Raw genomic sequence first — 17,336 nt, 5'->3', positions numbered from 1 at the left:
TGACAGTACTGAAATATTCCAGAAACTACAGAGGTTTATAATTCTCTTTCTTCTTATACTAAGTAACCACAAAGTTTTATAATACCTTTTTGTTTAAAAGTGCACACACATTGTTATGGTTTAGCTATGAGATTTCCCCCAAAAGCTCATATGTAAGACAATGCAAGAAAGTTAAGAGGTATAACGATTGGATTATAAGAATCCTAACCTAACCAGTCTGTAAATCCCTTGATAGGAATTAAGTAGGTGGTAAATGTAGGAAGGTAGGATGTGGAGAAGGTGGGTCGTCAGGCATGCCTTTAAGGTTTATATTTTGTCTGTGGTGTGAGGAGTGCTCCCCGCTTCCTGATGCCATGTTCCCAGTTGCTTTTCTCCTCCATGGCTTTCCACCATGATGTTCTACCTCACCGCAGGTCCCAGGAATGGAATCAGTGGTGTATGGACTGAGACCTCTGAAACTGTGAGCCCCTAAATAAACTTTTCCTCCTAAAATTTTCCATCTCAGGTCTTTTGGTCACAGCAGTGAAAAAGTTGACTAACACACACATACATTTTGACTTTCCCAATTCTATTATCCAGGACCCAGTATTGGAAGATAGGGTCTTTGGGAGAAGGTTATATCATGAGGGTTCTGCTCTCATGAACAGATTAATGCCAGTGTAAATTGAGCTTGCAAGAGTGGGTTGTCTCTCTTCTGCTCTTCTGCCATCTGGGGTCACAGCAACAAGGTTCTCACCAGACCAAATTCCAGAATCTTGTGATTAGCTCCAAAAACATGATAGAATAAACTTCTGTGTTTTTATAAATTAGTCTAGTCTGTAGAGTTCTGTTAAAGCAGCACAAAATGAATAAATACAAATACACATACAAACTAACAAGAAAGCAAAAATTTAAGAATACAGAAAATTTCTCTATTTGAGCAAAGCAAATTCACACAACTCACGAAGTTGTACAGAATCTCTACCAATAATGTTTTTATCATTTTAAAAATTTTCTGTACATGAATTTAAAAATAGAAGAAGAGTTATAGCTAAAGGGGGCATGCCTTAGCTAAAATACCTTTGGCAAGTAGAGTTTTAATTTTTATTATAGTAAGTATATTTTATAATACTACCTAAGAAGATTTTTTATTAGGATTGAGTGAAATAGTTGTCAGGCACTTAGTAGAATGTTGCTAAATGGTTATTACCAGTTTTCTGGATAATTTTGTAAGAAGAAAACAATAATAAACTATAAAATTTTCTGTTTCTAAATGTTGGAAAAAATATTCAGTGTTTGATCTGAGACACTTTCCAGTGTAAGAGACACTATGCCAATCCATCATTTGTTTTGCTACTATCATCTTCAGGTATAATTTTGTCCTAGACATAGACACAGAAACTTAAGTAGACCACAATTTCTGGAAGCATATACAGTGACCAGATTTATCTTTCTTGTATTTTTCAGACTTTATTATGCTTCTTTGTGTAGTACATGTAATATTTTCCCTGCTATATAAAAAATGAGAACTTCCATCTTTTGCTATGCCTAACAGCTAGTGCAGCAGGGAAAGGGAGAGGTCATGGTAGTCTCAGGGGACAGGTCCCAAGGCAAGGGGTCATTTGGTTAGCTTCCCACAGGGTTGTTCTTTAGGACTTCTTTCCAAAGGCTCTTAACTGGAAATATTAAACATCTTGAGTTCTGAATTTCAAAGGGGATATTGAAAACCAATTTATTCATAGTAGCAATGTTCAGAAGGAATTTGATTTTTCAGAATAATTTCCTTGTTACTATGTGAATACAGAATTCACTTGAATAAGACTCACAAGATTATTTCAAAACCAAAATATGTAGAAAATATTGTTCTAGGGTTTATTGTCATATATTACTTGCATGTAAACTTTTGGGAGATAAAACACCTGAAACTTTTGTTTTTTAATTTTATGTCCTTAATTAGAATTGACTTAAGGCAAACCTATCTTAACTTTTGAAGCCATAATCATTTTTTGCCCTGGATTTCAAAAGAATCTGGAAATAATGTGAATGAACAAAACCATAAAGATTTAGTAGACATGTATTGAAATGGAAAGAGCAGTATAGTAATCTGACATGAATATTTTTTAAATTGTATTTTTCTAGAGTCAGTGTCCCAAAAGAAACAGGAGAAAGTAAAATATCACCCACAAAGTTCATTCAATGTTTCCGTAAAAGTACAGGACATTTTCCAGTCCCAATAGGAAAAAAATTGTAACATTGAAACTGATATTTTACACTTCTGTTACTTTATCCATGTTTTACATAAGTAATCATATGTTTTTTTTCTTATAGCCTCCAAATCTTCATTGTACCAACTCTAACCTTACTGTATTGTATCCACCATAATGGTTAAGGATTCATGGGACACACATTGCCTCACAATGCTACAGGCAAATCTAAGTACAACATGCAAAATAATTAAATTATTTTCTTTATACTAGGTAAATATTAACTTCTTATAATTTTTTAAAAAGTATTAGCAAGTATTAAATAAGCAATGTTTTTAAAAATGATTCCAGTGTTGTACAAAATTAAAAAAACTAGCATACCCAAATGTTTTACACCTTAGTAAAATTCTTAAAATGTTGAAAAATAATTTTATATATTGAATTTATCTATATCTGTATGAAATACTTTGTGTCTATTTATCTATATTTATATGTTAGTTTTTGTCTAGAAATATATCCATAGAAGATGTAATACTTTTTTAATCATGTTTCCCTGAGTAATATGATTAACCAGCCAGGATCCAGTATAAATTCAAAATAATGAAGTTACCTGAAACATTCAAGATTCTGCACATATTTTGTGACATCGAACAGATGAAAATAAAACCTATTATATACAGATAGATAAATACATAAAGGCATTTATATTTAAATAGTAAGTTGCAACAGTGTTTAAAACATATTGAGTAGAACTACAAGATTTTAAAATAGGTTTTACTAATATAAATACATTCTTTAAAAATCATTTTGAGCCAGGTGCAGGTGGAACACACCTGAAATCTCAGCAGCTTGGGAGGCTGAGGCAAGGGAATGGCAAGTTCAAAGTCAGGTTCAGCAAAAGAAAGGCACTAAGCAACTCAGTGAGACCCTGTCTCTAAATAAAATACAAAATAGGGCCAGGAATGTGGCTCAGTGGTCAAGTGCTCCTGAGTTCAATCTCCAGTACTCCTCTCCCCAAATACACATTTTGAATGCATATATTCCCATGATTGACTCAAATATTTCCATGAGAATTTCTAGAGTATGCAAATGTATTACTAGATCTAAATCAAAAGGTCAAGTAAACCAAAGAGGTAGAGGGGATTAAAATGGTACCTGAGAACCAATTAACACATACAAATATTTATTAAATAATCACTTCATTGCTACCTAACTACAAACTATATCTGTAGCATCATGAATACTAATAGACACCCAGCAGATTATGTTTATTTTTTGCAAGAAATAGGGACCCTTAATATTACTCATAGAATAATGCTATATGGCATTATGTTTCAATAATTTTAGTAAGAAAATATGTTTACAAAACAAACTTCTTCATTCAGTTCACACATCCATAATGCTGTACACTTATTTTAAGTAGTATCCACTAATTTTAAATAAATTTTGAATTTTCTATATACATAGATATATTTCATTAAAATTAATCAGACAAGCAAAAATATTGGAGCCATCATAAGACATGAACTTTCCAACTGTAGTTTAATTATCCACCCAAATGCTTTGGTTGAAAATTATTATTTAAAAGCAAAATTCTAGACATTGTACAAGAGTTGTCAAAAGAATTAAAAAGAATTAGAATAATTTTTCTTAAATAAGTATATATTTAATTGAGCTTGTTCTGAAAATGATTACTAACAGAAATTTTCAGCAAGGAAAATGCTTAAATCCAAATCCAATTTTGCTTACTACTTAAATATTTGAGTTTTAGAAATTTTCTGTGTGGTATACTTAACACTCACATTGAGTGTTAACACACTTAATAATTACATGAACACTTATATTTGAATATTATAGTCCATATTTAACTGTTTTGCAGATTTTCTGTATCCTGATTAATCTTTTTTGACTTAAACTGTGTCAGGGAACTATGGCAACCATATGGATAATCATTTGAAAGACCCTGATTGATTGAACTGACTGTTCAATTTAAGTCAACAATAGTGTTAGAATAATCGAGTTGGTTTTGTCTTTAAAACAAAGTGTAATGTTATTTTACAGATTCCTAGAAATGATCCTTATTATGTCAATGTCCTTTTCTCTATAAGCTTAGTTATCTTAAATCTTGATTTAATTGACTCACCAATCAATTATAAATTACAAACAGTTAATTCTCTATTGTGAGCTTTTCTAGCAGGCTGCAGGAAAATATTTAATATTTGCTATTATAAGGCATTGGATATGGTATATGTTAAATGCTCATTTAAAATTTTTAATGTTGAAAACTGAATAAAATTAATTAATGCAATATTTGACAAAGTCTATTTTTAAAGGATTTTATCTAATGTCAAATTAAATCATGAGATCTAAGTAAATTTTTCTTCTTTCCTTCCTCCTGCACACTCCTCTCTCTCTCTCCCTCTCTCTCTTCTCCCCTTCTCTCTTCCCTTTCTTTCTCTTTCTTCCTTCATTTCTTACCTATTTTTCTTTGCCAACAGTAGTAGAGTAACAATACATAGAAAATAATATAATTATATTTGTCAAATATTTGTTTAGCATAGTATCATGCATACTTTGTTTCTTATATCCTGATTATTTTGATTTAATAATTTAGATGACTTTTTCAAACCTATGATATACAGATAGATAAATACATAAAGGCATTTATATGTAAATAGTAAGTTGCAACAGTGTTTAAAGCATATTGAGTAGAACGACAAGATTTTAAAATAGGTTTTACTAATCTGCTAAAAATTAGGATATTTTCATTTTAAGTTTCTTTATACCAAAATGCAATCTTATACCTCTAGAAAATCTTCTATGTCCTAAAGGTCATATAAACTGCTAATCTTTAAGCAGACAAATTTTAGGTGGCGAAAGAGTAATATTAGTATTTGAGAGGAAAAGAGAAACACAAAATTCAAACTCAGAATAGAAATAAAAGCAAATTTCATACTACAATATTTGAATGATAATAAATATTAATGAATGGAAATATATTTATGCAGGAATTTATTACAAGTAATTTTATATTATTTCAATATGTTTAAAAATCAAGTAAGAATATCCATATATCCATGTAGAAGCACCAACTTCTACAGAAATGATTTAATTATATCAACTTCAAATTTCCACATTACCTTTGATGGAAAGTTTTCTCTGTTCTCTTTGTGATGTGTAATTTCATATACTTGCTTCCTTTCCTAAGGGAAATACTTACTTGATTCCATTCTTGGATAAAAATGATCTGTCACCATTGTTTGCTTTAAAGGTTTTTTTTTTTATTTTTTATACTGAATACTGCAAGAAAAATCAAGGCACAGGGGATTGCAGTCCAGCTGTTGTGGCGTAAATCAATATTTAAAATGCACAATAGAGATTTTTTTGTCCCTTGAAAGTAGGGCTTTTATACACTTAATTTCTTGTTTTATTAACTTTGTCTGAGAAGGACTTCACATTAAGCTTGGGTTTTTGTTTAAGTTTACAGCTAACAATGGGGTAATAGAACAGTCAGGTAACCACACTTCGATGTTTGATTCCTCTGCCCTGCTGGAGTTATTGAAGCTATGGATTTCAAGAATGGACAGCAACCATATTCCTGGTTGAGTTAGGGAACACATTGCTTCCCTAGTGTCCTTGACTTCAGCGTAAGTGTTTCTATTTTAAAGCCTCATTAAAGAAAAAGATGAAAAATTTCCAAGAATTCATATGTAGAAAAGAATCACAATCCTCGCTGTTGTGACTACACTAATAAAGGAAAAACCACATCTTCCTTTCTGCAAACACTTACTTGCAGGATTGTAGCCTTTGGCTATAATTGTGGGTTGCTTAACCTCTCCCATGCATTTTATACCATGATTCATGTACCAGAAGGTTATGCCTTAACATTCTCTTTTATCATTATATCCCATTCTTGGTTTACAACTGAGAATGGCTTTCATTCTGAAGATACCCACCAAATGCGTTGATTTTGCTAAACTGATCCCCTGTATTCAGTTCATCTTCAAATTTCTACTGTGCACCTCTGGTCCCCAGGGTGAAGCACTGCCCGGGTGCATTAATAGCAGAATGACAATGTAACTGCCAGGATGGTGGCATCATCACACCTAGACACCAGCATTCCTATTTCTTGTGTGTCTCACGACAGAGAAATTAAGGCTAAAGGTTAAAAGACGCAGTTTATTAAATAATTCAAGCTATTAACCTGCAACCTGAACACCGATGGCAGCCTATTAAGTTTACACTGTCATGATTCGTGTTTGGTGTTTACTGATATTAAAGCATAATGCCTGTTTGCTTTACTTTTATTGCTACACAGTAATGTAGTGAGGAAGGAGGTTGAAAAAAGGTGACAGGACCTACGCAAAGGGACAATAAGAGCAGCAGACTCACTTGCATAAAGAAGATTGAAGCCTTCCCTCCCTCCCTCCATCTCTCGGTATAGGCCCCAGTGCACATCTGCGTCACTTACGGGGGAGGAGGAGGCGCTGAGGCAGAGAGAAAATTGTACAGTGAGGACCTTGACAGCTTCACGGCGGGCTTTTCCCTTTGCCTCCCTATATTTTTCTGGCATATTTATTTTTCTCTTTTTACAAACTGACTATCTAAAACCATCTCTTCTCGCACTGCAGAAAGCATTTGACTTTCTCATAGATACCCAGCAAGCTATCAGAGCATTCTCCGAGAGAGGCCAGGGACAGGGGCGCAGGTGCACCGAGAAGGCTGGGGGTGCGCTTCTTGGCGACTTGGGGCTCTTTCTCTCTTTGCGCTTTCCAGGCACTGAACTCTGAGCTGCAAGGACTGGAGTACCGGCACCTTCCGGACTAAGGCTCTGCCAGGAGTGTACCCCAGTGAGGTGTATCCAGCTGCGGCCACCTCCCGAGCTTCGGAGCGCGCAGACCTCCCTCTCTCGCGTATCTCCAGCCTCAGGGTCTTCCCTCCTGGCCATAACCTCTGGGTCCCCGAACGGATATTCAGGATTCTCAGCCCTTGCCGTCCCACTCCTGCCTCTGCGCCTGACCAGTGGTCCCCTCCCGCCCAGGTCCACAGAACCAGATCTTGACAGAGCTGCGCCGCTTTGCCGTCAGCTCTCCGGTCTTCTCTTGGCAGGGCACGCAGCCCGCCTCAACTGGTTTGGCTCCCGAGGTTCACAGGGCGCATCCCGCCTCCTCCTCCGCCCCCAGGTTCTTCTGGCCTTTCCTGTCTACTGGTCAGCCTACTTCTGAGTCAGCTGCGGTCCTTTTGCCTTTCTTGCATAAAGCATGTCAGGCTCTGGGAGAAAAGACTTCGATGTGAAACACATCCTGCGACTCCGCTGGAAACTCTTCAGCCATCCATCGCCTTCCCCAGGCAGCCCGGCGGGGGGCGGCTGCCTGCAACAGGACAGCAGTGGTAGCTTCGAGCACTGGGGACCCAGTCAGAGCCGACTGCTCAAAAGCCAAGAGAGGGGCAGTGTGAGCACTTTCTGGAAGAAACCTTCCTCTTCCTCCGCTTCCTCATCCTCCCCATCCTCTTCCTCCTCTTCCTTCAATCCACTGAATGGCACCCTGCTGCCAGTTGCTACCAGGCTGCAGCAAGGGGCTCCTGGGCAAGGTTCCCAGCAGCCAGCCAGGACTCTTTTCTACGTGGAGTCCCTAGAGGAAGAAGTGGTGCCAGGCATGGACTTTCCTGGACCACATGAAAAGGGGCTGGTCCTGCAAGAGCTCAAAGTGGAGTCAGCCAACTCCAGCCAGGCAACAGGTGAAGGATGTGGACACAGGTACAGTAAGTCCCCATGGGGCAGCCAGTACATCCCAATTTCCATTCATTTCTCCCCTTGTTCTCTTGTAATTCGTAAGTCTAAATTGTTCGAGGTTGAAAATTTGAGTTGAATTTCAGCCTCAATTTTATTAACCAAGTTAAAATCTCATTAAAAGTTTGCTCATTAATTTCTATTGGTTCAAACCTGTTACTATTTTTTTTTTGCTAGTTTTCAGCCATAACTAAAAATCGAATATACATGCATTTTAGTAAATCTCCAAGTGGAAAGATTCTTTTATTTCTCAGATTATATTGTTCTTATATCATCTTATGTCATTAAATTATATCATTCCATTATCTGATGTCAGCTGAAATTGGTCTTAAACATCATCAAAATACATCTCATATACTCACCTAGTAACTGATTTAGCATTATTATCTAGGATCCCTGCGACTTGATTCTGTATTCCAGTTATAATGAGGGCGATGGACAACAGCATTGTCTTACCTCTGCTCCAACCTCAGACAGGGTTACTATTCCTTCTGCCAACTTCTCTTTTGTCTTTATACTTTGTGTTAACTTTTTTGTTAATGTTGGGGATGGAATTTAAGGCCAGGTGCATGCTGGGCAAGCACTCTACCACTGAGCTACACCACCAGATCCCCAGCCCATTTGTATTCACTTTTGCCTTTTATAGAGTAAGTCTTAGAATTAAAACTGTTACTGATCCCCTTTGCTTTCAGCTGTTATGATATGCTGCTCGGTATTAAAACTGTATGTCTTTTAAGCAGGTCAACATTTACTTCTAGTTTATTTCTTGCATTATGCTTTGTGTAGTAGAAGACATAGAAAATCCTTCCAACATATGAAACATCTAATTTTTACATTTTTAATAAATTGAGTCATTATTATTCAACACTATATCATTACTAGTTTGTGCATATAATGAGGATATGAAAGAATTTGCATTTAGAGTCATATGATATCAGAATATATTATCGATGAAGAAATACAGGAAAAGTGAAGCAAAATGATAATGAATATGCTAATAAATATTAATTACTACTCAAGAACAAATTAGGAATAGAAAACACTTCCAAATTTTATTTAATTGAATTAGGGTCTTATAAAGTTGAAAAAGTTTTAAAAAATATATGAAACAAAATACTGTATGTGGGTGCTGTTTATAGTGACAAATGTGATGTTAGAGATACAAAAAAATTAACCATAATTTTTTATTATGAATGATGTAGATTTTAATTTGAAATTTAAGAGTATGCAATGTATTTTAGTGTGATATTAAGACCTTAAATATTATTGAATTAAAAGAAGAAATTTAATTTTCAATTTCCACATATGTTCAAAGTTTTTCATATATAGATCTAAATCAAAGTTTATTCAAAATGATTATAACTGATAACATAAATATTTTGAACCTACGTATTCACTTGATACTTACAATATTTGAATTGTTACAGGAAGATTTCTTGGGTTTTTAAATTATCTTTAGTTGAATAGACATAAAATGATTTGAGGGAAGGGAAACTGTTCATAAACACTTAGCAATTCACCTTATATATTTAAAGGAAACTAATCAGGTTAAACACTTTCTAATCACTGCCTTAAAGAAAGTGATATTTTGTGATTTTTTCAGCACAGAAAAAAAATTGACTATATACCATACACACATATATATATACACACACATATACAGGTATATATAATGATTTTATAAATATTACATAAAATCTATGGGTAGATTTTAAACATTATATATGACATGTATATATATATATATATGTGTGTGTGTGTGTGTGTGTGTGTGTGTATACATATATATAAAACTTTGAATCTTCAAATCACCTGGAAATATCTGACCTTCCAGGAATATTAATGCTTCATATTTACAAAAATAGTTTGCTATAATGCACATGTAAGCCTCTGAGCATGTTTGGTATTAACAATTTTTGAAGATTTTCATGTAAGTTGGAGAATTTAAAAATACTAAAGAATTACTGATTTAATGGATTATAATGCATTTAAATATATAAAGTTAAAAACAGCTCAGTAAGGAATAAAACATTCATCAGACTTAGCTTACTTTAGAATATATGTCATTGTTTTTAAATCACAAAATTTTTTAAATGATGAGTATTCTGAAAATAACACAAGTACCAACCCAAATAATCTTTACTATTGGAATCACCATGTGAGATTCTACATCCTTAAGTATGAAAAATAAAAACTACTTTTATCTTTGAATTCTTATTAATATGCAAATTATTTAGATAAGTCTAATTTTTTTCTGCTAGACAAATTGGTTAGAACTAATAGTATTTGGTGGCTTTTGTGTGTTCTTAAACTTCAGTTTTGGGTTTCTGATTGAGAACCACATTAGAAAACTCATCAATTAGTCACTAAAATATATAATAATTTAATATATGGTAAGAGGAAGTTTCATTACCCAGAAAAGATAGCAGTTCCAAAGTAAAACACTGTATGTAAATTTTACTATAATTCAGAAATGTATGTAAAATAACCCACAAAGTTAATTCAACTTTTTTCTGTGACTATACCTCTAGGAAAGCTACATAGTGCTTATGATTATCAATGAGTACAAAAATATATAAACTTTGTATTACTTTGTATTACTCACATCATTATTATATCATCAAAATGTGTTGGCATATTAATATCCAGTATTTTCTTTATCTATTCTGACTTCTTGATAATTTAATCCCTATAAAAAACAAGGATTTGTCCCTTCCTTTTATTCATTTGGTCTTATACTAGTTAGAAACATTGCTTCAAACAAGAATGAGGAGTTCAGCTGATTAAACCTGTTGTTAGAACAACAGATGGAGATCACTCAGAGGAAAGCTGCCCCTTATCTTAGAATTCTAGAAAGGTCTTATTACACGTGGACCTGAAACAGAAATGTAGCAGAAATATAGAAATGAACAAATTTACTGCCAAATTGTAACTTTTAACTCAACACACCCCACTACACCAACAACCACTATCCTATACCACCCTAAACAAATATCTGTACTCTACTATCTTGATCACTGTGTGATTGAGAATATATTCAGTTAGGTTACTGATTTATGGTACAATTTTTTTTCTACTTTCCTGTCCAAACTGAGTTAGAAAGCATGTAATTCCCTAGATAGTCATATGTGTAAGGTAGATAAATTGTTCAAAAAATTCCATATGTAATAAAGAAACCATAGAGTAATATTTATATTATTGTAGTTTACAGTGACATGAGTGAGATAAGATGTTATGTTTTACCTGTTTGTTATTTTCGATTCCAAAAAGAATGCAGTTATCAGATTCCATGGTTTTGGTTACTATCCATTAACCATATTTTCAGATTTGCATCTAAAGTTAGATCTCTCCCAACATCTGGCCTCATGCCTCCACCTTTCTATCTGACCTCTCAAGTAGATGTCACGGAGACTATTTCAATGCAATGTGTGCAAAATTGGGTTTCTAATCTCACTTCCATTCTTATTCAACTTCCCTCTCTCAGAGAATAGTGCTCCATGCACTAGGTTGTATAAGCAACTTATTTGTCAACATTCTCTTTCCCCTTTTTTTCAATATTCCACAAAACCCTGTCATTTGACTTAGAAAGTCTCCTCTGATATCTCACATCTCTTTACCTCCATTTTTTTGCACCCCTTCTAAGTTACTATCTTTTTCAACTCAACCACCATCTTTTCTACCTCTTCTCCACTTTGCCTCCTGTAATCCATCCTCTGCACAGAAATCAATAAAAATGATCAAATGATCCCTTATCACAAAATGCACCATGAAACACTCCTTGATCACAATGTTTACCACAGACATCCTGGCCCTGAATCACCTATGTCTTCCTCTCCTCTCTGGGCCCTTTTGCACCAAACTTCCCATTTGTTCCTGCTTTCCAGACTCAGGGTCCTTCTGTACAATTTTTCACTGCCCCAAGCCTCACAAATTTATTTTCTTTCCTCATACAGTCGTTTCCCTTCTTTCAACACACTCTTTCCTGAGTTTATCACAATTCATCCTTGTGATGTCTTGAATAAAAACTCTGTACCATTCTCAGAGAATTATTTCTTGATTACCCTAACAAATTTGTACCTACTTTTTTATGTTCTTAGTGTAAATGCTCTATCCTTTTCTTTAGCTCTTACTGAAGCTCATGACCACATGTTAATATCTATGTTGATTTGTCTCTAAGTGCAATTGCCAAGTGGAGAGGACTATCTGTTGGTCTTCACCTTCTTCCTAACAACAAAGCATGTAATTACTCAATGAAGACTGTTGAATGAACAAATATGTGCCATAATAATATTGAAAAACATTGATTAACAACTTGATTTTTACCAGATTACATATTGAATATATTGTTTAAATTCAAATTTATAACAGTGTATGATTCTGTTATATTTATGAATCTCTCTGGTACATATAATTTGGTATTATATATATCTATATTATATTATATACATGGTATTATTTATATCTATATTATATTATATACATGTAACAATATATATATACATTATATAATATATACAAATATTCATATACATAGTAAATTATATCATATATATTATATTATAATCATATTATATTATAATTATAATTATGTTATAATAATATACATACATATAATATACTATATATACATAGATAATACCCAATTATATATGTATATTTTATATATATTATACAATATAATATGATTTATTATCTAAACCAGAAATAGTGAAAATAATACCTTCTTAGGGAACATTCTTTTACTTATTTAGGATGAGTTCATCAATATTACATGGTGTTCTACCCCAAATCCAACAATTTTCTGGCACTCTATTCTCTGAGCAAGTTTGCTTCAGGTAAACTAAGATTATAAAGGAAAAAGAAATAGAACCACTAAGCTGATTTTGCAGGCATCTAAACCCCAAATCTATCTGTGAGAAATTTGTGAATATTGTATAGCAATAAGATGAAAAAGGAATACAACTTTCATTTATAACAAAAAAAAGTTAAAGGATACTATTTCAGTTTTAATATATAAATTTCTAATGAATAATTTATAAACTCTATAATTAGTCCCTCTAAGGTACTATTTTAAATTATTTAGAAAAATCAAAGGAAATCACCCTATGTAATCAAAATAAGAATTTGACTAATATAGAATATAATTTTGTTCAGACTTAGTATTTGCTTTTCCCAGGTCCCCAAACATAATTTGTGTCTATGAAGATGATAGGTTTGTAACAGCTACATGTTAAGTCAAATTTCATTGGTTTTGAAAAAAAAACTCTCAAAGAATTTACAGAATACTGATTTATATGTTCTTCATTTACATTAAGTTTCTGAACAAAACAATATGTGCAACACTTAAGTCAGTCTCAAATTATTGACCAATATATCACACTACTGATTTATTGTACTATCTAAACTAATTTTAGGTATTTTTGTGGTCATTTTACAAAACAAATGCCCTGGAATTTGCATATTTGTTTAGGTAGATAATAATTAATTGGTCTTTTTGAATTTAAGGTAACGTTATTTAAATCTTTGAAGAAAAAATCTGATGAAGACACAAATGATTTGAGCAGAATTAAAGATGGTTTGAAGATCTTGAAATTAAAATATTGGATGAAGCACTAAATGGGTTTGATGCTTCCTAATTATACTAAATTTTTGCCAGGATATGAAAATAGGTTTATGGAAATGTTAAAGAAAACTTGATTAAGGTAGGATTGACCAGAGAGAATGATGTGCTATAATTTTAGGACCCCAGGTGAAATGAATTTTCAATGTAACATCTGTAAAGCAGATCATTTTAACTAATAGATCTTAACATATAAATAGTGATTTTTAAGAAATGATCTGAAATTCTTCAATAACAAGAAGGATGGAATTAATATTAATTATACATTATTCTTTCTCTGTCCTTAGGTGATTTTAAATAGAAAAAATAAGATTATCCAGAAAAAATATGTGTTTTATATATAGAGAGAGATAAATATGGTGGACCATTTCTCATTGGCAGTAAATAAATGAGAAGACAGTGAAGTAGCGACTTTACAGGAAAAGTAAAACTATCCATTTAGAATTCTGTACACACTGAAGATATCTTTAAAATTGAGAATAGGATATTTTTTCATATATAGAATGTTAGAAATAATTCATTACCACCAGATAAGTTCTACAAGAGATAACAAGAATGCATCCAGACACAAGGAAAATGACACAACACACAATAACTATGCAAAAGAATTAAGAACACCACAGAAGGCAATGAAATGGTTAAAAACTAATAATTTTCTTCTTTATGTCTGGAATATTCATAATACAATTAATTTTTATAAAAAGAAGACTGTGTTATGAGATTTTAACCACATGGATAAAATAAAAGTGTCATAATAACAGCATTAAGATTTGAAGGAGAGAAATCAATGTATAGTGTTTTAAGGGGTTTATATTAAATTTGAATTAATACATGACTTGAAGGAAATCTAAGGATTTGTTGTAAATCTTAAAGTAATCACTAAAATTTTAAAATACGATAAGTAACTAATAAATCAAGAAAGAAGAGAGGGAAAATTATCTTGTAAAAGTCATTCAATTAATCTAAAAAAAGAGAAGAAATGATAACAAAGAGAAGATGCAACAATTAGAAAACACATAGCACAAATGATAATCTGACACTTAGCTGTATCAGTACCTCTAGTAAATGTACCTGTCTTCACCTCCACAACCAAAATACAGAGAATATCAGATTGTGCAATAAAGCTGGATCATTATGCTGCTTACAGGAAATGTAATTTAAATTTAAACACACAAAGCTGATTAAAAGTAAAACAATAAAATGATGTAACATGTTAATACAAAATGAGAAAAGTTGGGGTAGACATGTAAATAGCAGAGTATTTCTCAAACCAGAAACTATTTGTTCAATAAAGGGAATCTATTGAATATCTATAGCTAGATTACAAGGTTGAAAACTAAGTTTGTTCCTTCTAAGGTCGGGAAAAAGATGAGGATATCTTCTTTTACCACTATTCAGCACTGCATTCAAGATATAGTAATCTCTGTAAAGGAACAAAAATAAATAAAAAGCATATATTTTAGAAACAATCAAATAGAAATATTATCATTTTCTAGACAAATTGATTATGCACATAGAAATGAAGAAAAAACCTATTTCAGACATAATTGCCTAGGAAAATTGTTGATGGAATCAAAATAGTATTGATGCAATAAGTACTACTTAGGAATAAATAGTACAAAAGATGTGAAGGACTCATAGATTAAAAATAACAAAATCAAGCTGCAAGAAATTAGAGTCCTAAATAGTGACAGTTATACCATGTTCATGAATCAGAACGCTCACTATAATTAAGTTGTCAAGTCTCTTCCAGTTGACTTATAGTTCTAATATTTCCCCCAAGAAAGTGTTTATATGCTTTTTTTTGGTACAAATTGACAAGGTTATCCTGAAAATCTGTGCCCTCACCCTGCACACATTTAAAGAATATGGAATAAATGAAGCCATTTTCAAAGAGATAAGTTAATTTAAGGACTAAAGATCCTGATTTTCAGACTTGTCATGAAGCTGCATTAATCAAGATAATATTGTAATCAGTGTTCAAACATATAATTTGATAATAGCGATACAGTGAAATAATATTCATCATAAAAAAGGATAAACATCATTTAACCCTAAGACTGAATGAGGAAAAAAAAAACATTATAGTGAGACAAAAGCTCACTGTATGAAGTATTTCTCCATAACATTTTCTATTTTAATTCAGTTTTATTTCTTCAATTCTATGTCAATGATCAATTTGAGTAAAATGAAATAGTTGTATTGGTTTCTAAAATTTATCAAGGTATTGATTGACTATGCTTTGAATAAAAGTTTGATTCTAACTTATTTCACATCATATATTGGAGTCAAACACTTCTTAAATTTGATGTATGACCGAAGGAGCCACTGGCATTTGCCTTGAAGAACCTGATGCTAAAGTATGTGCCTTGAGTTTTCTGTGCCTTCCTCTTGGCAGCTGATGAGAAAGAATGGAAGGCTGAATAGTTTTACATAAGCAGCTCTGCACAGAAACAGCAGAAGGCTTTGCCACATAATCACAAGGGATCTTTACCTTCTCTTTCTATTGCCAGTGCTAGCAGAGCCTCTGGGGAGTAGGCATACTCCTTGAGCTTTACCTCATGGCTCAGAATTGAATGAGCTATCCAATGCTGGCTCCTCTTTGTGTTTTGTCAGAGGACTTGGAACCACCACTAAATAAAATTTTCCTACAGAGAGACAGACAGTTCATTTTCTACCCTATCATTTATCTTAATGGATATAAAATATTTAGATGTAATTATTTTAATGATTTTTGAATAGCCTATGGTTTTAAATTGATTTTTAACAGAAGAGTGTTTTTCACTGTAAAGTTGAATTTGTATTACTATACAGCCTCTAAAAATCACAAGTTAAAATCTTTTCTTAATGTAAATTTCTTGTTTTCCCAAAATTGAAGTGTATTTTGGAATTTTAAATACCATTGAAGACTTACTTGTATCTGTTCTTCTCTGTTCTCTCATGTTTCATGTGCCTCATACAAAAATTTAGTCTAAGTATGAAAAATATTTTACTTCATATTCATCAATAAATTCCAGGAAAACCTTTGTTTTTATAGTGCCACACGTTGAAAATATAATGCATAAATATCTACAATTGTGTGTAGTATGTATTTCTCTATGATAGTAACATTGTTTGCCTTATTTTAATATGTTGTCTCCTAAGGTTGCAGGACATGATAGAAAGGAAACTAGATTACTCATTAGAAAATTTAAATTCTAGGGTAAAATCTGCTTGTTTGGGAAAATGTCACCATGTAGTCACCTGAATTTCTCTTTATCTCAATTTCTACTGGAATATGACAGAAAGGGATAAGAAATACATCACTTCTGAAGTCTTTCTGTCTCGTGACCATTAAAAATGACAGTGAACCTGTCTTTGATTCTACTTGATTGCTAGCATAACCGTGTGAATTGACTATTGATGGTTTGAATTAAACTCTATTCTAAACACTTTAGTTATGTGGTGGGACGAATGTACCCCAAGGGAACACTAGATATTCTTTCAGTCAGTGAAGACTATTTTTAACTGGTTTCTCTTTCCAAGACGAAATGCCAACCTATATGGATACAAGATGGTCCAGAAAAGTTTGAGTGAAAATTTAGTACTAAAAATTAACAGGTAATTATTTAAAGAAATTGAACTTGTGATAGACTAAAATATACATATTAAGGAGATGTTGAAAAGAATAGAAGAGGAAGTCTCCATAAGGGACTTAATGAATTTCAACTCAATCTCAATATGTTCAGTTTCTAAGAAGAGA

At 32.7% G+C, this 17,336-nt stretch overlaps 1 protein-coding gene across 1 annotated transcript in view; it reads left to right on the top strand.

Annotated features, from left to right (window-relative positions):
* Positions 1-6,981: 6,981 nt before the first annotated feature.
* Positions 6,982-17,336, top strand: part of Klhl1 (kelch like family member 1) — a 409,920-nt gene continuing 399,565 nt past the window's right edge. Inside the window, exon 1 of the mRNA XM_047552871.1 lies at positions 6,982-7,941. Coding sequence (XP_047408827.1) covers positions 7,445-7,941 — 497 coding nt within the window. The 5' untranslated portion in view covers positions 6,982-7,444. The remainder of the gene's footprint in view (positions 7,942-17,336) is intronic.

This window comes from Sciurus carolinensis, chromosome 5 (genome assembly GCF_902686445.1).
Source record: "Sciurus carolinensis chromosome 5, mSciCar1.2, whole genome shotgun sequence".
Lineage (NCBI taxonomy): Eukaryota > Metazoa > Chordata > Mammalia > Rodentia > Sciuridae > Sciurus > Sciurus carolinensis.
The sequence above is the reverse complement of the archived record's forward strand: the minus strand, read 5'-3'. Positions and strand labels throughout refer to the sequence as shown.